General features: G+C 35.9%; 2 protein-coding genes across 2 annotated transcripts in view; one reads left to right on the top strand and one right to left on the bottom strand.

Moving 5' to 3' along the window:
* Positions 1-3793: 3793 nt before the first annotated feature.
* THAP2 (THAP domain containing 2) lies at positions 3794-16142 on the bottom strand. The gene is made up of 3 exons (XM_090273624.1): positions 15644-16142; positions 9793-9988; positions 3794-7425 (listed from the first exon to the last, which is right to left on the bottom strand). The coding sequence occupies exons 1-3, from the start codon at positions 15712-15714 to the stop codon at positions 7051-7053; spliced, it is 642 nt and encodes a 213-aa protein (XP_090129750.1). The 5' UTR covers positions 15715-16142; the 3' UTR covers positions 3794-7050.
* A 232-nt stretch (positions 16143-16374) lies between these two features.
* Positions 16375-20866, top strand: part of ZFC3H1 (zinc finger C3H1-type containing) — a 56337-nt gene continuing 51845 nt past the window's right edge. Inside the window, exon 1 of the mRNA XM_090273625.1 lies at positions 16375-17217. Within this exon, the coding sequence (XP_090129751.1) occupies positions 16623-17217 (595 nt within the window). The 5' untranslated portion in view covers positions 16375-16622. The remainder of the gene's footprint in view (positions 17218-20866) is intronic.

Here is a 20866-nt window from a genome sequence, read left to right as displayed (position 1 = left end):
CACAGGGTAATATTGTCTGATGTTGGTGTTCCGAGGTTTTTATGTCCAACAGAAAATCATGGGCTAGCTGTGATAAGCCTCTCCTAACAACACTGTCAGGCTAGCTTCTGGATGTCAAGGATAACTTTCTCTTTCTCATAACTGTCTGGCTATAATTGCATATTAAATAATAATAGTGTCAGTGACTGACCCTTCAAATGAGTATTTCACTTCCATTTTTCTCAATGTGCAATTATTGCTAGCGTTCTCCATAAACAAGTTATTTTAGCTTAAGACTGAAACAACTTGGAGGAATTGATGTAGTTAAGATATACAGTATTCCCTCACATTGCGGGTATTACATTCTAGACCCCCCTGCAATAGGTGAAAATCCGCGAAGTAGGAACCTTACATTTATTTTAGTATTTATATATATTTTAAGGCTTTATAAACCCTTCCCACACACTTATAAACTGTTCCCAGTCCCTTATTAACTTTTCCCACTCCCTTATTAACCTTTTCCACACTTTTATAAACACTACTTATGTTCTTAAACATATTCTATACTCTTAAGCCTACGTAACTTTAACAACATATACAGTACCGCAAAATCCCGCGATATAGTGAAAAATCCGCGATGAATAATTAAATCTAATATTTTAAAAAATCCCATGACACAGTGAGGCCGCGATAAGGGAACCATGATATAGAGAGGGACTACTGTACTGTTCTTTTTTAAAAAAACAAACAAACATGATTTTACAATCTGTTAATTTTTATACACTTGAACAGTCCTAAAAATTTCAACAAAGTCTTTTTCTATTTCCTTTAAAAGCCATTTTCTAGCAAGAGAATTTGTGGTTAAGCATTTCTTAAACCATTGTGTTCCTGGAGATATTTGTACGAATGCTACCCTCTAACCCTGTTCCCCACCCAATACTTCTATCAGATTTAAGGCTGAGAGATTTTTACACTCATAGGACTGTGAGAATGCATTATTAAAGGCTCTGAAAGGTTAAGAAACTTGAACATCTTTGTTTAAGTCTTTTTAAATCTTTATTTATTGATTTAGAGAGAGAGGGAAAGAGACATCAATTAATTTTCCACTTATTTATGTATTCATTGGTTGTTGCTTTTATGTGTTCTGATGGGGGATCAAACCTACAGCCTTAGTGTATCAGGATGATGCTCTAACAAATTGAGCATGCTCCCCTCAAAAAAACATGAGTTTGAGAGTTTCTATAGTAATCAGAGTAACAGACTGAAAGTTCATTGTTGTGTTAATAACTTTTAAATGTCACAAATACCTATGTTTATTCTTTGACATGAACAAGTTTGGATTTTTCTGGGATATTTGGTATTTGACACCAATTATAAAAATCATCCCAATGGCAAAAAGTACTTATTATTGCCAGGAAAGTGCATTCCATGTACAGTCCCGTTGAATCTAAGCCAAAGGAGTGGTTTAGATTTTCAGAAATATAGTATTTGAATGCCTAATATATAAGGTCTGCCTGGAAAAATCCAGCCATTGTTAATATAAGGAGAATGGTTTTTGTGACATTGATGTAACCTGGCAGCCAAGGAGAGTGGAGTGGAATGCACATGCGTGAATAATGATGACTTCACTGTACTAGTCAGTGGGGGCAATAGATTCCATAGAGTGAGCATGTGTACTGCATGGCCATCGAATTCAAAATGACTGAGTACAGAGGAAAATTGGAACAACTGTAATAAAACAACAAAAAATGAGCAAGTAGAGTAACAAATCTGCATCAAATTTTGCATTAAGCCTTAACATTCCTCTGCAGAAACTATTCAATTTCAGAAGGGCTGCAGCTATGGGCAAGTGGTGTTTGGCAGCTTCATCATGACAATGCACCCACTCACGCATCACATCTTATGAAGTTTTTTTGCAAAACATCAAATCACCCAGGTGACTCATCCCCGCTACAACCCAGATTTGGTGCCCTGTGACTTCTGGCTTTTCCCAAAACTGAAATCACCTTTGAAAGGGAAGAGATTTCAGATTATCAATCAGATTCAGGAAAATATGACAGGGCAGCTGATAGCGATTAGGAGAACTGTGTGAGGTTCCGAGATGCCTTTGAAGGGGACTGAAGAGTCATTGTCCTACATACAATGTTTCTTGTACCTTCTTCATTAAATGTCTCTATTTTTCATATGACATGTCTGGATACCTTCTGGACAGACCTCGTATTCATGTTGGACCCCAAAATAAAAAACAAAATACCTAGGTACACTTCCTTGAAGGAACATAGAAGATGAAAATAGGTATGTAGACAATTACATTACAGTAATATGATGACTTTATCCAACTTACGCATAAAACAGGACTCAAGGAGTAAAAGAATTATGTCACTTTTGTATGTTAAAGCAGTGATTTTCAACCAGTGTGCTGCAAAAAAACTTAAAATATGCAATTCCTGACTATTTAGTGAGGGGCACTGACTTTTTTTCCCTTAGGTTATCAAATTAAAAAAATTGACAACAGCCAACCCAACAGCCATCTGGTGTGAATGAATCAAAATTATACCTGTTTTTTTTTTTTGGTCAGATTGGTCAAAAATTTATGTTTTGGTGTGCCACAGAATTTTAGTAGTTTAGGTGTGCCATGAGCTGAAAAAGGTTAAAAATTGTTGTGTTGAAGAGGTACAAAGAGCTAAGACCTGAAAGATGAGTTTGTTTCCAAGCTAAGGAAAAGGCAATCCGTAAAGGTTTGATGGTTAAGTAGAGCATGAAAATATGAAGTTCAAGAGAATGGAGAGATAAGTTTGAAATATTATCTAAATAATTACAGAAAATTAATCTGAGACCTAGGCACATATCTACTTTCTTGACATTAAACACAAAGATTTTTAGAAAGTTTTTTAGCACAAATTTTAAAAATCTAGACAGTAAGTTGAAGCTGGTAAGTTGAATTAGTCAACTCATTTTAAAAGGGCATTAGGAAGAGGGTATGGAACTGTGAAGGCAGGAATAAACAGGAGTATTTTTTTCCTAGTAGCCTTAAGGACAGGACCCTGTCTGTCTGGTTCACTCTGGTTTGCTCAGTGGCTCTTACTGAATGTTAAGATAGTATGCTTTGAATTAAAGTATTAAATAATATTTTAATAATCAGAAATAAATTAAGAAAAATCACTTTTTAAATTAATGATTTGATAATCATATCTACGAATAAATCTTTGTTAGCCTCAAATTATTGTCAAGGTAGACAGAATTTTTATAGCCCTTCATATAGCTGGTTTAGATTGTATAACCATTATTTAAAACAGTGCAAATAAACTATAACGGATGTTTAAAAAGAAGCTGAGCAACAAAAATGGTATTGATAATTTCTCTTTCAGGCTTTACACATCTTTATTTTATTAACACCTTGCTTCAGTTTAGGGAGAACTTCTCCAGAAGTATCACAGGGGGTTAGTTTAGGGGAAGAACTTCACAGAAATGTTCATGTACACTTGCTGGAAATCATAGGCATGATAGTAATGTCGTTGGAAAAAAGTTTTTAATATCAACATACTCAGAATACATTTTTTTGTGAATACAGTATGTAGCTTTTTAATATACATTATAAAACCATTACTTTTAGAAAGTTTCCGGCTTTCTAAATAACCCCATATTCTGGCATAAAGTTGAACCATTTTCTGCATATTATACTAAAATTAAAATTTACCCGTATTCTAACATTGAGAAATGAGATAAAATACCAACATTATAAAGTCTACCTAGAAAAGATTAATGATGACTTTATAGACTATCTTTAGTATATATATATATATATATATATATATATATATATAATTTTTTATTTTAGTTTTTTGGGACACATGACTCATCCTTTTTTAATAACATGATTTATGTATTTAACAGAGGGTTATAATGTGGTGGGCAGAATAGATATGGAGGCTGAAGACCAATGTGTGATCTAGAACTCCCGAAACTAGCATTCTATCCCTTGTGCTGGTTTGCACACAGTAAATGTCTGAATGAATAAATAAGTTGCATCAACCCGGATTTCTTCAGCTGTAAATTGGAGATACCACCTACCACACAGAATACTTGTAAAGAACAAGTTTGAGAACTAATGGGTGCCATAGTGCTTTGTTAAGACTCTGAGCTAAAATATTTTTAAAGATCTGAGTTAGTAGGGTTTGTTATTTTGTAAAAATATTAAAGTGTCAAACTCCAATACTTGGCTTTGATGTAGTATTTTATTTAGTTATGTGTTCCTGTTAATAAAGTTACCATTAACAACAAATTTGTTCAGTGTTCATTTTAAAGGGAAAAATGTCTCCCAACTCATTAAAATGTAATTCAGGTTAACATCAGTGTCTTTTTACTTCCTTTGGTTGTAATAAGAAATATGTTTATTTCAAAAGAAAAGTATTTCATTATAAAAAGGTCTGAAGTTTATGTTCTCATTAAATTCCAATTCAAACCCATTTATCAAAGCACTTCACATGTCTTTTATAGCATTTATATTTTATGAAAAATATTTTTTTCTCAGGAGACTTTGAGTAACTGAAAAGTAGAAAATTGAGTCAGATTCATCTTGATGTCAAGTAACTAGCTTTTGGCCAGTTCTTTGTAGAACTTAGTGCCCAGTAGACATAGAATGAATGCGTAGAGAATATGTGTTGTATCCAGTAGAGGACCAAGAGCTATTATTATTTTGATTAGTTGTACAGTGCATGGTCAAAGTGACATGAAGTTTATCAATAAACTAAAGACAGAATTTTAAGATTCCTTTTTCTGATGAATGAGACTAGTTTTAAGGTAGACAGATGTTTGTTAAGGAAAGAATCTGATGCAAGGAAGAGTTTGGAGCATGTTATCAGCACAATAACATGAAAATGATGTAGGGAAAAAAATACTTTTACTTAACAATTACTGAGTGGTGGTTTATTCAGTGGTCTCAACTACTAATGAAGATTAAGTAACTTTGCCAAAGGTGGTTATTTTTCATAACGTTGTATTTTTGTGGTTTTAAAATGTTATATTAAGATACCAAGATATTACTGTAGATGGGAATCAGTCCACATTAGTGTTTTATTTTGTATTGGGGAGGAGTGATGAACCATGTGAGAGTCTGTATTTGGATAACATAGTTTATGTTTACATGTTTATTTGCCTAACTTACTGGTATAAAGTAGATATGGTCAGTAAGTGTTTGCTAATGATTAAGGCTATGTATTAGTAAAAAGACATCTGAAACTATAATAGAAAAAAAATGTAATGACAATTTCAAAGAACTACATCTAATATTTAAGATAAAGATAAAATGACTAACAAGGTTTACAGTATATGATGGGGCAAAAGTAGATTTTACAGTTGTTTTTATGGAAAATACAATAAATAATAATACAAGAATAAATTGTTTCATGCACTCACACTGTAAACCTATTTTTGCCCCACCCTGTACACACAAAATGATTTTCATAAATATTTGTCGTAAGTGCCTTATGATGGCTAAAGCAGACTTTTCCTACCTTTGTCTTTGTGAAATCTATTTGCTTGGGAGGCATTCCTTATTAAAAGAGGGTGCTATTAATGTAAAAAGACAATTGCTAGGATCCAAGCAAAAGAGCAATCTAAACAGTTGGGGGAAAAAAAAGTTTTTATCAAGTAGTATTTACCTTATAAGAAAGATTTACAGTAACTTATGATTAGGTGTATGTTATTTTTATATGGTGGGGTCAGAAAGCTTGAATCAGGACTGAATAACATTATACATTAATAAATTTGCCCATGATTTGATCAAAGCTATTGGAAAGAAAGTGTTCTTGTTAAACATTTATCTGGTGAAGTAAAGCAAACTCTTTATTTGTTCAAGTGGCAGCTATAAGAATAGTTCTGACTCTGTTTTGTAAAAATAATTAGCACTTGCATAGCTTTATTCACAGACACACATATTTTTGTAGAGAACTACATTTTAGTTCCCTCATGCAGTACAGTTGTTCTATTTGGCTCTCACTAAGAAAGGAGATAAAACGCAAACTGATGTGGAAGATAAATTGATTCCATTTTAAGTTATAAGTTGTAAAGATATAACATGGTAAGTACTGTTGTATTATTAAATTCTGTTCTAAGTTTATGGGGGAAAATGCTTGAAAGTTTTAGTATCAACATACATTGAAAGCAGAGGGAGTTTCCTAACATGAAATTTGGTAACACACTTGTTTATTAATGCATCAATTTTGAAATAAATAATGTACGGTTTTTATTATGAGTAAAATAGTAGTATACAGTTATCTTTTTAATTAAAAACTAGATCCCGACCCCTACATTATTTCACAACATATTTTCTTAGAAGGTGAATATAATTAGCTACCAGTTTTTACTCGTTAGAGGTACTTGAGGTCTTACTACCTTGGATGACTCAAGGGTACTTCACATTCAAAAATATTTTCAAAATATATTACAATCCATTTTAAAAGATAATACTCTTATAAGGGAGGTCATGATTAGTTCACTTTCACTGTTAAAAAGATACAGAAAGTTGAAATAAAAGAACTTGTCCTGTACCTCAGGCTTTTTCTATAAAGTTTCCAAATCACAGTGCCAATAATAATTTAATTAATGCAAACCCCAGCAGTTTTAAAGTCATATTTAATGTTGGTTAACTCCTACTTAGTGTTTTACATAGAATGTAATATCCCAACTTTGGTACACAGAAACATTTTTTCCTAATACAAGTTAAAAACATTACTTGTCATAGACTGTTCTTTAAAAGTTGTTTAAAAAGACAAAAACACAACACACCTTGAAAAATTTCCTAGCAAAATTTTTAAGTATGTAATTCTCATGTAAGGCACTTCCATGCTTTTTCAAATAAGTTTCATAAAGTTTTTCTTTTTTTTGTAATCAAGTCTTCATAAGTTATACAGTAATAATGTTACTTCAAGTAAAACTTTATTAAGTACCCAATTTTGGCATAACTTCCTTAAATATCTTTACCTTTGAATAAGATAAAGGATGGGCATCAAGATCTATGCAGGCTAATCTTAACTGAAAATACTCTTGATCTCTTTTAGATTTAGAGAATTGTTAACTTTTATCTTGTTCTTGTTCAAGAATCTTGAAATCCTCCAAAGGAAGACTGCTTAAGGCAGTTGGCAAAATGTGTTCAGACGTGCCCTTAGGTAATATATTATTTGCTTCTAGATTCTTCACCAAACATGTGGCTTTGATCCATCTTCGAGTTGCTCTGCGTTCTTTTTGTAGGCAAGTTTTCATTTTCCTTCTTAAGTTTGCTATTTCTTTTTCCAGTTTAATTATCCTCTTTTTTGCCTCCATAGGATTCCTAAAGGCATAACTGTGTTCAAGTAGCACTTGCTGACTACTAATGTTTGATTTTAAATTAGATGGTCCACTTGGAATACAACTGTTGTTCTTCTTCAAAAGATTCCGTGACTTGAGTTTCTGGGCCAAATAAAATTAGAGAGTTGAACATAAGTTATGGAACACACAAGTAAATAAATTTTGTCCAGGCTTGTATAACAGTATATAAACTGCTTTTTTAAAAAGTGAAAGGATTAGCTAAAGAACATATACCGTGGCCCACGGACATGGACAATGGTGTGGATATTCCCTGAGGGAGCTGGGTGGGGGCTGGGTGGAGGGGATTAAGGGGGGAAAAACAGAGACAACTGTAGTAGCATAAACAGTAAAATATAACTTAAACTTAAAAAAATAAAACCTGATTTTAAAAGATAGAAAACATCTATGTAACCACAAATTCAAGTTTCTTAACTGGTTGAATTAACTCTAGCCATCTATTTCTTTTTGTCTTCCCTCTACAGAAAGATAAAAACATTGGTTTGGAAACAGACAATGGACTTCCAAGGTCTCTTCCAAATGACTGAATGATTCTATGGAGACTTTAAATATCCTTTGCAATTTTCTCACTAAGGCCAATATAATGTATTTAGACATTTGGCTTATCTGTGATACTGATTTAATCTCTTTTTAAGGTACATACTCTTCTCTCAGTTGATTACTATTTCAGACCTGGGGTTCCTACTTAATAAAAATATATTTCCAAGTATCAAGTTCCTCAATAGATTTACTTATTAATTATTCAGTTACAAATTTTTGGCCAAATCAGAAACTTGAGAACCATTTTTTTCTTTATCAATTTCATTCAATTAGTCATCTAGTCCTATCAATTCTACATTCTAAATATCTCTATCATGAATCATCTTCTCTTTAGCATTCTTAATGCTACTTACTGCCCATGTCAGGCCTATAATATATCTAGTTTGAATGTTAAAATCTTCTTTACCGATTCCTACCTCATTTTGATCCTCACTAGTCTGTGTTCTGCCACTAGAATAATTTTGCTGTGAAATTTGATGTTTCTATACTGGCTAAATTCTGTTTTGCCTCCTCATTATCTAAAGAAAAAGAAATCTTTACATGGCATATTATACCATTTAGGATTTCACTCCATTCTGCCACTCATGATCTTGGTTTACACTCTTGCAATACTATACTACCTGTAGTTCCCAGATTGTATCATAACCTCATAACTTGGTGTCTTTTGTTCATTTCACAAACATTTATGGAACACACAGGAATTTGTTAATTAATTCTTAGGGGCACAATGGTGAACAAATTAGACAAACAAATATGGTTCCTGTCCTCACAAAACCTAGTAATTTGTACTTCCTCTGCCTAGGGGAATTGATAGGGACTATTTTTTGATCTTTATATCCTTAGCATCTGACTTAGACTTTGACTTAATGTAAAGTTTAGTAAATGCTTGTTGAATGAATAAGTGATCAAAATGTTAAAAGGAATACTTCAAATTCAATAAATATTTGTGTGTGTGTACTATGTACTGGGCACTATTTGAGTTGCTGAGGATTCAGAAGTGAAAAAGACAGTTTTTTACCTTTCTGGAGCTTTTCTAATATCTGTGATAACTAGTTTACTATAATTTCCTCTCCCGTTCAGACATTAATTCATGTACATTTACAGCATTCTCTGTCACAAATACCTCAAGAAAGGCAGCAGTTTTCCCTCTCTCAGAGGAAAAGTTACCTGTCCTTCTTTTCAAAGTTAAACTCTATTTTTGTTCATTCTACCTCTTTTTACTTTTTGGTGATCCCGTCTTTCTCAGTTAGTTTTTTCTTCTCTGATCAGCTCTACCTTAACCACATAAAGTACTGTTTTGATGCATTCATTCTGTACCTTCTTTTCTTCCTTTGATATATCACTTGGTAACATTTGATTATTTTCCACTCACAGCTCAACACATCAGCTTTTGTTTTCTGCTACGTTAAGAACCCTCTCCTAATTTCCTAAATCCAAGATGAAGCTCAGCCAAAATGCCTGAGGTCTATGAAGTTTTCTGTTATACCTCTCTCTGAACTTACCTTCTTTAGTATAGCTCTGGTATTCTTTGGGTGTAGTGCTCTTAAAGAACTTAGCACATGTTTTGTATGTCATCTTAAAATCAGAGCAGAGTGGTTCTAGATGTTTCATTATTCATGTCTCAGTTTTAACAATGGTTCAGTTATTATTATTAGTGATAATAATTAGTAGTAATGTAAAATTCTAGTTTAGGAAAACAATTTGGACCAGAGAAAGAATATTAGAGTCAGGAGACCTGAGCTCTAGTTCAAGCCTGCACCTTTACTACACAAGAGGGAATTTTGCAACTTTTTTGAAGCATATCATCATATATGAATTTCAATATATTCTGAATTGTTTCATTTTATAAACCAACTGGAACAGGTTATAAAAATGGGGTAAAAAAACAACTAACAAAGCAACATTACCTACCATAGACTTTATATGGGTACAAAAATCAAAAATGGTTGGAACAGCATCCATTTTAAGTCGTCGAGTTTGTCCTGTTAGGTCAAAACAGGAGGCTTCAAAGTGCTTTGAACAAAGAAAAGTGTGTTTTCCTGGCACAAAATTTTTGCGTCTGGTTAGGCGAACCCATTCTTTTCTTCTTTTAGGATCCAAAGGAAACCTTAAAAAAAAAAATAGGCAACTCAAATTCCAACTATGACACCTCTGTTTGCACCTAAATGGTTAAAACAAATTTTAAGTGGTGATGATTTAAAGTGTCTTCAATTTACACACAAAAAAATTTAATTACCAATATCCAGATCACTGGAATAGAAACCAATTCATGCTAATTTTTATAAGTTGTAAAAATATTAATAAAAAACTGACGAGTGGTTTATTTTTCAGGGCTTTGAAAAGATCTTTCTACTCTAGTCCTTAACATAGGCAGTAAAATGCACAAGACTGAACTAATTTAGGCTCTGGCTGGGTAGGTCAGTTGGTTAGAGCGTTGTCCCGATATGCCAAGGTTGTGGGTTCGATCACTGGTGAGGGCACATACAAGAATCAACCAATGATGCATAAATAAGTGGAACAATAAATTGATGTTTCTCTTTCTCTAAGATCAACTTTTAAAAAGCTTATGTAGAACCTTATAAGCAGGATAACCTCACAATGCATAGATCTGCTGCTGAGATATATGGTTAAGACAAATCAAATTATCTACAGATTAAATTTTATCAAGGAAAGCCTAAATAGATTCTGGTATTCCTTCCTCTGTGTTCCTTCATTATGACACTTATCACATGGTTTTGTAACTTTTCCATTTTAATAAATTTCCACTGAAATAAAAATAGATTATAAGTTTACTGAGGACAGGAATCTGTATGTATTCATCTATTTATCTTTAATAGTATAGTGACTTGCAAACAGTAAGGACTCAGCAAAAGTTTGCTTAATTAAAATGAGGCAATATATAAATTAATAACTCACTGTATTACTTCCATGTAAACAACATATTTAAAAAAACAAACTCTTAAGCTATGTAGTACAGTAGAAGTAATAATTACTAAAAAAAGTAAAATGCTGCTGACAAGCCCAGCAGGAATGTTTTTCCTTTCATATTTATTTCAAATATAAAATATACTAATATGTACCCGTTAAGGAAGAGAGAGATATATATAAGGAACTGTCTAAAAAATGTAGTGGTTTATGTGTTGACTGACTTGGAAACATAAGAATCAATATTCACATGTAACAACTTTGAGTTCAACTCTTCTTTAGTTTGACTACCTTACCTTTAAGTATTAATTATGAACTGGGTAGGGTTAAAAAGAACCATTCATGATAGATCATGTGGCTCAGGAGCCCCCAACTGAAGTTCTACTTTGGCTGTATCAGATATCTGAAGTTTGCTAAAATTACCAGCAGTGAGGAGCACAAAGAAAGAAAGCACAGATTTACTGGTAAATATCCTCCAGTCTCTTGTCCCTATCCCCTTAAGCCCAAACATACCCTGAGCTGCAGATATTAACATTTGTTGACACTCTACAGTTCATGTTTCCATATATGTTTTTTCTATTTCATTTGAAACCTCTGATTTTCTGTGCTCTAAGTTAAAAAAAAAAAATCAAGCTTTAGTTTATAAACCCTAACTTTCTTTTATGAATTTCTTCTTGTTGAGGCTTTAATAGACTCAAAATAAGTACTATCATTGGACTATCCTTTGTATAAGATTCTTCATAAATATGAAGATATTTAACCTTTTCTTAGCTTTTAAAACTAGTTCCTTAATTTTGAAACCAGTGCCTCAAATTGAACCTTAACTTGACCAAATTTTATTTCCTTCTTTAAGACTTAATTTAGGAATCCCATCTTCCTAAAGAAGTTTTTCATGATCAGAAGATGAGGTTAGATGTCCCTATGTGATTTGGAACTAAAATCACTGAAGTCTAATTGCTTGCCTTTCTATCTCCACCACTAGATCTTAAATTTCTCCTTGTCAGGAACTTTTTTCACTACTTTATCCTGTTAAATATTCAATGACCTTTTCTGAGTGAATCAATGAATAAATTAACTAATGGGGTTAGTTTAGCATTACTAAATGATATTTAGTCATCTATATTTAAATACTCCCCTGGCTGGTTTGGCTCAGTGGATTGAGCGTCGGCCTGCGAGCTAAGTGTCGCTGGTTCGATCTTCCAGTCAGGGCACATCAGAGAAGGAAAACTGACTCCAAAAAACCTCCGCTGCCTTGCGGCATACCTCTTCAGGGGAAAGGCTAAGGGAGTAAACCCCGACAGAAAATCCGGAGCCGGAGTCCCTAAGGCGGTTTGACGTTGTAGTCAACACCGGCAACTCCTGCGGCGCACCTGAAACCAAGCTGTATTGACTCCGTCTTTCCCTTGGACCCTTCAGCTGCGAAGAGAGGGGGGGGTCTGCTGCATGGGCAACAGCAGACCCTCCATATCACCCTGCCCAGGCTCTGTAGCTTCAGCTTCACTGGAGAGGACACTCCAGCGTCATCGCAAGATGTCGATTCAACACGGGAGGAGACAGATACCGTGTCACTCCCGAGTCGGACTGCACAACCATTCTCGGCGGTGCAGATAAGACTCTTAAGAAGCTACACCATCGTCTCTCGAGACGGACGGCTGCCGAATCGAATATAATGCTATCTAGTGTGGTTCTAGGGATTAAATGAGACGATGAGATTAAATACTTAGCCCAGTGCTGCAGTATGTGGTAAATACTAATTAAATGCTATTTGTTATTCTAAAAGTAATTACAGGTGTCTTGCATGTTATAAAAGGTTAAGTACAAGGTAAAATGGAACCATAAAACTCAAGAGAGCCAATCTAGTCAGGAGGCTTTGACAGTAGGAATTAGGTAGGGAATTAAGATGGGGATAGTGAAGAGTGTTATGACATGAAATGATGCCAGAGAGCCTTCTAAGTTAAAGAATAATTTTGAACTTTTCTCAAAATGGAACTGGTAAGCCATTAAAAGGCCTCATTTAGAGAGCACATTGTTAACAGAAAATGTTTTAATTGGCTGTTAAACACAACCATTATTAAAAATTAAATTATATAAATTTGCAATAAATTAAAAACAAAGGTAATAAATAATAAAACCCATTACTTCCTATTTTAGTATTATTTATATTCTTAAAAATATTTATGTCTGTTATAGTTGTATAATATAAACGCTATATAGAATAGTGTGGTACTACACATTTCCTCTCAACTTTATGATCAGTGATGTCATGTTGGTAGCTTGAAACCAGCCAGGGTAAGAGATATCATAGAATTCGGGCAAAAATTACAAATCAGGCCTTTTCCCCTTTTCTGGAGATTTTATTTTAAACATTTAGCAACAGATCATTGATTACAGAAGAGAGGTTAAGAATACATGAATGGAAGCAGTGAACCAGTTAAGAGGCTGTTGTAATAACAATCCAATCAAGAGGTAATGGTGAGAAGAAAAGGAAGGATGACCTCCCAGTTTCTGGGTAGATGTTTCCATTTACTGAGAAAGGGCAAATGGGAAATGCAGTAGGTTTGGGGGAAGGGCAAGTTCATTAGTACAGTTTTGATGTGAATCTGAGGAACTGAAGAGAGACCAGGGAAATACTGAGACACTTAGTCTATAGGTCTGCAACTCATTAAGAGATTTGAACTGGAGATAATTGATTTGGGAGGCATCAACAAGTAAATGTTACCTGAGACCAGAGAAAATTTTAAATCTTTTTAATAAGAGAGGGAATACTTAGGTCAGGTGTAGAAGAGAGGGCTGGTAGAGGAGATAGGCCACAAAAGTGAAAACCACAAAATTAGTGTCAATTCAAAAGTAAGAGTATTTTGAAAAAATGATCACATGCCATGAAAAATGAACACAGGAGTGACAACTCATGTTAGCAGGAGCAGTTCCAGAAGATTATTGGCGAGAACTAATCTGGAGTGGGCTGAGTAAGAGATAAGAAAAATAGAGATAGTTAAGTTTAAGCAACATAAGTTGTTTGTGGGAATAAAAAAAGTCTATCAATGTCATAGGAGAGGAGTTAGTTAATAGTTTGTATTTATAAAATAGAAATGTACTTCTATTATAACCTATATTTTTGCATTGCACATGAAAATGTTAATTTCATTGGTGGCAAATGGTCAAATATGGAAAGGAAAATATACATACTATTGAACCACTGTGCATCTATTAACCATTCAATATTATTGGTGTCTTGACTCTTCCCTTTCCCTCATCTTCCAAACCTAATTATCAAATACAGTAGTTTCTCCTCAAATATTTCTCAGATCTGTCCACTTCTTTCGATTCCTACTGTCAGTACTGCTCTAGACTAGGCCATTGGTTGGACTCGCCCTTGTTTTAGTATAGGCTTCTATTTTTCTTCAATCAGCTTTCACCTCTTCTACTCCAGTGCTGGCTGTGCCAGCAAATAACATTGTATACTTCAATTGACACTGTTGCAGAATTTCCCTGTGAAAGAAACAGTAGGTAAATGAACATTCTTTACTATGCTTTTTTCTCATCCGATTCATCTCTTGATAATGCTTAACCAGCACTTTCAATAACACTATTCTCCACACCTCAGCCAGAGGACTTTTAAAATATGCACATTTAATCATGACATTCTTTTAAAACCTTCCCTGGCTCCTCAAGTACTAACTGGATAAAATAGAAAATCCTTAAAGGAGCTAACAGGACCAAATCTATGTCACCATTTGGTCTCATGTAAAATTTTACATTCTTTGAGAAGTGTTCTTTGACTTTACAAGGCCGAGTGAGGTCTCTCTGAATGTCTTTTCTGTGGCACTTAACTGTAATTATGTTTGTCTTTCTTTCTCATTACACTCAAAACTCCAGGAATATAAGAATTTTCTGGATCCCTAGCAGGATGTCAGGCAAATAAGAACTCGGTACACATTTGATGGATGAATGAATAAACCACTACCTTCGCATGAAGTAGTTGAAAAACAGAAACATCACAAAGATTTTTTTTTTAATGGCAACTTTTAATAAGGGGATACATTTAGTTATCATGAAGTAGGGAAAAGGTGAAGGATATACTTTTCTACATTATAGGACTGTATTAAGTTATGAGGTATATAAAATCAAAACTGTTTGCACTTAACTTTTTTAATGCTTCTTTTTTTCAGCCACATGGCAAGCACTTGCATAGAAGGTATAAACTGTATTTCATGTAGTGTTCAAAGTGCTTTCCAGAGTTCTGATTTGAGAGAACTAAATAATTTCTATTGCTCTTGCAGCAAAGGGAGTAAACAAACAAACAAAAAAACCCTGCCGCTCTTCTTACTTTCTAGTAAGAACAGAAAGCTTATCTTTTGCACTTTCACTAACATTGCTTAATTCTATGATTATTATCAATGATGAGTAAATTTCTCCGCAGAGTTCACCGTCAATTTAGCTAGTAAGAATTGCCCGATTTTACGGAAACACAGTAGTCTTTTAAGGTGATTGCCGACTTGAACAGGAAGATTTCTTATGGCATCATTAGTGTCAAGACCGGTCTAATACATAGGAGTAAAAGGGTAGAAAATTAAGATATCCTCCTGTCACTTTTCCAATGAATAATCACCGTACAGAACTTGAACTTCTTTCATAAAGTGAGTAAATCTCCCCCGAAGGGAGAGAAAAACTGGACAGATTTGAGAAACACACAAAGGGAAAATAGAATGTTTCGCTGCTACCACGTCGGCAGTGAAGTTACTAGAAATAGCAGAATTCTTCTGTTCCTTCTACACAAGCAATATTCAATCCAGCAGCTCCCGTTTCGGTCTCATCCCCCACTCCCTGCCCAGGTTACCTGTGGAAGCTGATGTTAATATGCTTGTTGTAGGTAGTAGCACAGCCCGCCGCGGCGCAATTCGTCGGCATTTCACTTTCCCCCACATTCGGCGGCGTCGTAAGCCTGTTTTGAGGCGCTGTCGGCTACACTTCCTTCGGGCAGACTGGGCGAGTGAGGCAGGGGAAAGGCCCACCAAGCCGAGTCGTGGGAGCGGGGTGGAAAGAAGGGGTGTGTGTGTGTGTGTGTGTGTGTTTGTGTCGGAGGACAGGTGTCAACCTTCCCTTACTCTTTATTAATATGGCGGACCCAAGCCAGCAGAGCCGTTAGTTCTAGAGCTCCACTAGCCTTCCTTTGCCTTCACCAACATGGCGGGTCAATCCCTACCCCTTTCTGGTCCCCAAAAGGGAGTGGGACTACTGCGTCTCTTTAGCAGCTGTCCTCGGAGCAATTAAAAAAACAAGAAGTATTCCCCACTCTGCCTCCCTCCCCCCATTACTATGCCACTGTCTCGAGGCCAAGATCCAGAACAGGACAACCCACCCCTCCACGCACCCAGCTATTCCAAAACCTCGTCTGAAGTGGGCGTGAGCTGTAGGCTTCAAGGACAAACCCGAAGAGAGGAAAGAAAAACTACAAGTCCCACTGAGGACCGCGTTGCCTTAGTAGCCATCGCGGTAATTGAGAGTCTTCTTTCCTGCGTGTCGAAGGAAGTGACGTCACAAGCAGAGCTACTTACAGAGTCTCTTTCTCGCGAGGCGGAAGATCCTCGTTTGCGGAGGAGCAAGGGGGCGCTAGGGTAGGAAACTGGGTTGCGACGGTCCGGCGAGGAAGAGCTGGGGTGCCGGGAAGTTGGGGAGCAGAGCCCGCTAGGTGTCCCAATAGGGCAAGGCCGCACCTACCGGGTCCGTTAGGAAAGAAAGGAACCGAGGAGGAAGGCAGTTGTCGGGCGGTTCCCCGGACGGAGGGCTAAGGTTGTGAGGAAGGCGCTGCTCCCGGGATGGCGACGGCAGATACTCCGGCCCCGGCCTCCAGTGGCTTCTCGCCCAAGGAAGAAGGAGAGCTAGAAGATGGGGAGATCAGCGATGACGATAACAGCCAAATACGGAGCCGGAGCAGCAGCAGCAGCAGCGGCTGCGGGCTGTTACCATATCCGCGGCGAAGGCCTCCTCACCCGGCCCGGGGCACTGGATCCGGCGGAGGCGGTGGCTCGTCGTCGTCGTCGTCCTCTTCTCAGCAGCAGCTGAGGAATTTCTCGCGCTCGCGGCATGCGTCGGAGCGAGGCCACCTCAGGGGACACAGCAGCTACCGACCCAAAGAGCCGTTCCGATCTCACCAGCCCTCCGTGCGGATGCCTTCGAGTTCACTGTCCGAAAGCAACCCCCGGCCGTCCTTCTGGGAACGGAGCCACCTCGCCTTGGACCGTTTCCGCTTTCGAGGCAGGCCATACCGGGGTGGGAGTCGCTGGAGTCGGGGGCGTGGAGGGGGTGAACGAGGAGGCAAGCCGGGGGGCAGACCGCCTCTGGGAGGAGGAGCGGGATCCGGCTTCAACAGCAGTCAGAGCTGGCGTGAGCCTTCTCCACCTCGGAAGAGTTGTATCCTTAACGTGGCGGTCGGCCTGGGTGTGTCACTAAAGTTCCCTTTATCGGCATTCGTAAGTCTGTGAGATGAGTAACTTTTCTGAACCACCAGAGCCGCTTATTTGTTACTGTGTGTCAGTATGCTCAATGTAAGTTGTTCTCTGATAGTTCCCATGTGTCACGCTGCAGTGTTTTTAAAAATTGCTTTATTGGGTACGTTGCTTTTTGACATTACCGTACTGTGGTTTGGGGCCACGCTAGTGAATCTGTAAGTTTAAAATCAGATTCGTGATAGTACAGTAGAAGCCCAAGTTTCTTTAGCATTTGTTTTTGTTGGTACAGAAACTTTGTATGTGAGGTTAACTTGGACTGTTACGAGGGAGAAAACATATGTAGCCATAAACAATTTGTTCTTTTATCATATTACACTTTGACATTGTAAAGTACAAAGTTTCATTAGTCACAATATGACCATTTTTATTTGTGATTTTGTTTTTATCCTTTATTTTTACATGTCGGTGCCTTTTAAAGTGGGGGGAAAAGACCGTGTATTATCTTCACCAACTCGGTTAATTTAGAGGTTTTAAATTAATATATCTTATTAGAAAACTACCTCCTTAACTTCTCTATCTTACTTTAACTTTTTGGACATTTCATAACAGTGCTGACATATGTGGGTCAAAGAGAAAGGATAAACTTAACATTTTAATTTTAACATTGGAAGCCATGCAAGTGTATGGGAGGGTGGAGATTGTGAGATTGAGAAGGAAAATAGCAAAAAAAAAAAAAAAAAGTCAGTTTTGTTCCCTTTAACCTTATTCTTTGTTATCTTTAACATTCTTGAATTTACCTAGGATTTATACCTAGGAATGAATCATTTGAAGTTTTGCTTTTTTTTTTTTTTTTTTTAATTAAGATTTTATTTTTTATTTTTAGAGAGGGACGGGAGGGAGAGAAACATTGGTGTGAGAAATGTAGATCAGTTGCGTCTCATACATCCCCAACTGGGGACCTTGGCCTGTAACCCAGGTATGTACCCTTACTGGGAATTGAACCAGTGACCTTTTGGTTTGCAGGCCAGCACTCAGTCCACTGAGCCACACCCGCCAAGGCTAAAGTTTTGCTATTTTGAGACAGGTTGGTAGAACTGGGTTTTGACTTACTCCATGATAACTGTGTAAAAGTAGTTTACTAAGCACTTTTATTACTACCTGTAATTTCCATGGTATAATGACTTTTTAATATATATGAAGCTTACATTTAATAACATTTGTTTGGAAGACACTCAGCATTATTTTTATAGAATACTTAAGAGCCATATGGTCTTTTTCAGATGTCAGGTTATGAAAGGGACGAGAAATGTAGGTTTAGGTAAGAAGTAGCAGCTTTTGGTGTTGTTGCCTTGTAAAAACTCATTTCTGTAATCAATCCTGGGCTAGGAGCATTCCAGGATTGTTTCAGAGAAAATCATGTAGGTATTTTACTTTTAAATGACAGAGGATGTTTTTTCAATAAAGTTAGAAAAGTCCAGCCTAAGATATTTATTAACCAAGGATTTGTTTATTGTCAATTCTGAATCGAAAAACTGAAAGGTATTTTAAGCACATGTATATTTTTTAAGAATAGAAAAGTTGAAACTTGTAATTTGTGTTGGAAAGACAAGCAAATAAATAATTAGTTTAATGTAAAACGTTCAAATTGAGGTATGTAAAGTATTGTGGGAGCTCAAAGTTTCTTAAATATTCTATATTAGAGAAGTGGTTGATGAGTGGGTTTGCCTACCGCCTTCCTTTGCTTTCCTTCTGTCCATTCATTCAGTACCAATTTGGCCTCTGCCATGTACCTTTATTAATTATTAAGTTCATATGTTTTTATTAGTTAACAGACATATGATGTTATGAAGAAAAAGTATAGGAAGATGTCCAGTCTGATTTCTGTAGTAACTTAACAGAAATGAGCTGTATTGCTATTTTTCTTTTCACAGATGCTGCATTTAAGAAAAGACTGCTTGTTTTGATCCTCTGCCCATTGCTTTTCTTGTGAAGTATCATTAATCCCTCATAGAGGTGGTATTCTTTATAAGAATTTGTAGAGGAAAACAGTTTCCAGTTTCTTCTGTATAAATGAACAAACAAAATTTGTAATACAAAATTATATTAATACAAATTTTTTAAGACAAAGATTGTACTCAGTTTAATTACTATTTCCATTGTTGATTATAATAATGGTACTTTTATTTATACAAATATTGCATTAAGAAAGAATAAAGGTTTGTGGCTCATTTCATAAACCTGAAATGAAAAAGCCTGAAAACAGGTGGTTAGTAGTTTTCTTTTTTCTTTTCTTTTCTTTTCTTAACTTCTTTTTCTGTAATGATTTAGATATGCTAGATGTAGTTTAAAAGAAATAGAATAAACCAAACCCTATTGCAGTACTTATTTTCTTTCTCATTTGTTTCTTAAAACTTTTTTTGTAACAGCTTTTTTTTTATTGCTTTCAGAGGGAGGAGAGAATGAGAATCGAACCTATAACTTGGCACATTGAGACAATACTCTTAACCAGCTGAGCTACCTGATCAGGGCATTCTCATTCATTTTTAATTTTTCTTAGTGATAGACACTTGTCAGTCAGTCTTAGCATATGTCTCCTTTGGATCACTACTGTTTTAAACTTTAAAATCTGATGAGAGCTGAAATATTAGTTCACTGTCTTTCATCAGTGGAAAGTCATTCTGCTTTCACCTGCAGTTGTGAAGGTTGACAGCAAGTTATTTTTTTAAACCAGGTTTCAGTTAGAAATTGCATTCTGACCACCTTAAAATTAAATCCTTTAAGTGTTTGTTTCTAGTTATCCTGTATAGACAGAAGTAGCTTTCACTTAGCCTTGATGATTAGTCAGTCATAACTTAATTACTTTTCCTCATTTTTGTCCTGTAGTTATTTTATTTCTTGTTAAGTGTATTGAATCTTTTCTCTTTACAGATGTTTCCAAGGTTATGTTATTTTAAAAAATTACTGGCTTCTTTAGATAGCTGCATTGAAAAGTGAGATGGAAATTACAGAATCAGAATTTATGAACAAAGAATACATAATAGTGGGGTGGGGGAGCAAATAATTCTCTGCCTTCGTATAAGAGGTGACGTTTGAATTGGGGTCAGTTGAAGAATAGAAAAACCTAGACACAAAACTGCATAAGTTGTGATAAACAGGGAAAAGGTGAGATTGGAAAGGAAGTATAGGTCAAATCATTAAGGCATTATGATTATGCCATTATAAGGATTTTGGACTCTGTTTTTGGTGAGATACAAAAAAGGGAAGAGATGTAACCAGATTTGTATTCTAGATTAGTCTAGCAGCACTATAGGAGATGACTTGTGGGAGAACTCCAAATGTCTGTTACCAGACCAAGCTTCTCATAGTATGTAAAATCATGGGAGTGTGAAGGAAAACTCAAATTTTAAAAAAAGAAAGCTAAATAGAACACACTAGAGAGCATCATTATTGCAGGAGTTGGAGAGAAAGCAGTTATGAAGACTTAAAGGGGAAAGAAAATGTAGGGAAACAAGGGGAGAGTGGAGTTGTGGAAGCCAAGAGAGAGATGGTTTGTAGTGTCCAATGCTACAGAGATGTCAGGTAAAAAAATGTTTGAAAATGGTAAATAAATT

This window comes from Furipterus horrens, unplaced genomic scaffold (genome assembly GCF_987537825.1).
Source record: "Furipterus horrens unplaced genomic scaffold, mFurHor1.1.pri manual_scaffold_4, whole genome shotgun sequence".
Classification (NCBI taxonomy): Eukaryota; Metazoa; Chordata; class Mammalia; order Chiroptera; family Furipteridae; genus Furipterus; species Furipterus horrens.
This window is presented reverse-complemented; position numbering and strand designations above follow the sequence as displayed.

Coding starts and splice junctions, on each gene's coding strand:
- THAP2 (XM_090273624.1), bottom strand. CDS start 15,714: ATGCCGACGAATTGCGCCGCGGCGGGCTGTGCTACTACCTACAACAAG. Junction 9,989..15,643: donor ATTAACATCAGCTTCCACAG/GTAACCTGGGCA, acceptor TTTTTTTTTAAG/GTTTCCTTTGGATCCTAAAA. Junction 7,426..9,792: donor GTACCCATATAAAGTCTATG/GTAGGTAATGTT, acceptor TATTTGGCCCAG/AAACTCAAGTCACGGAATCT.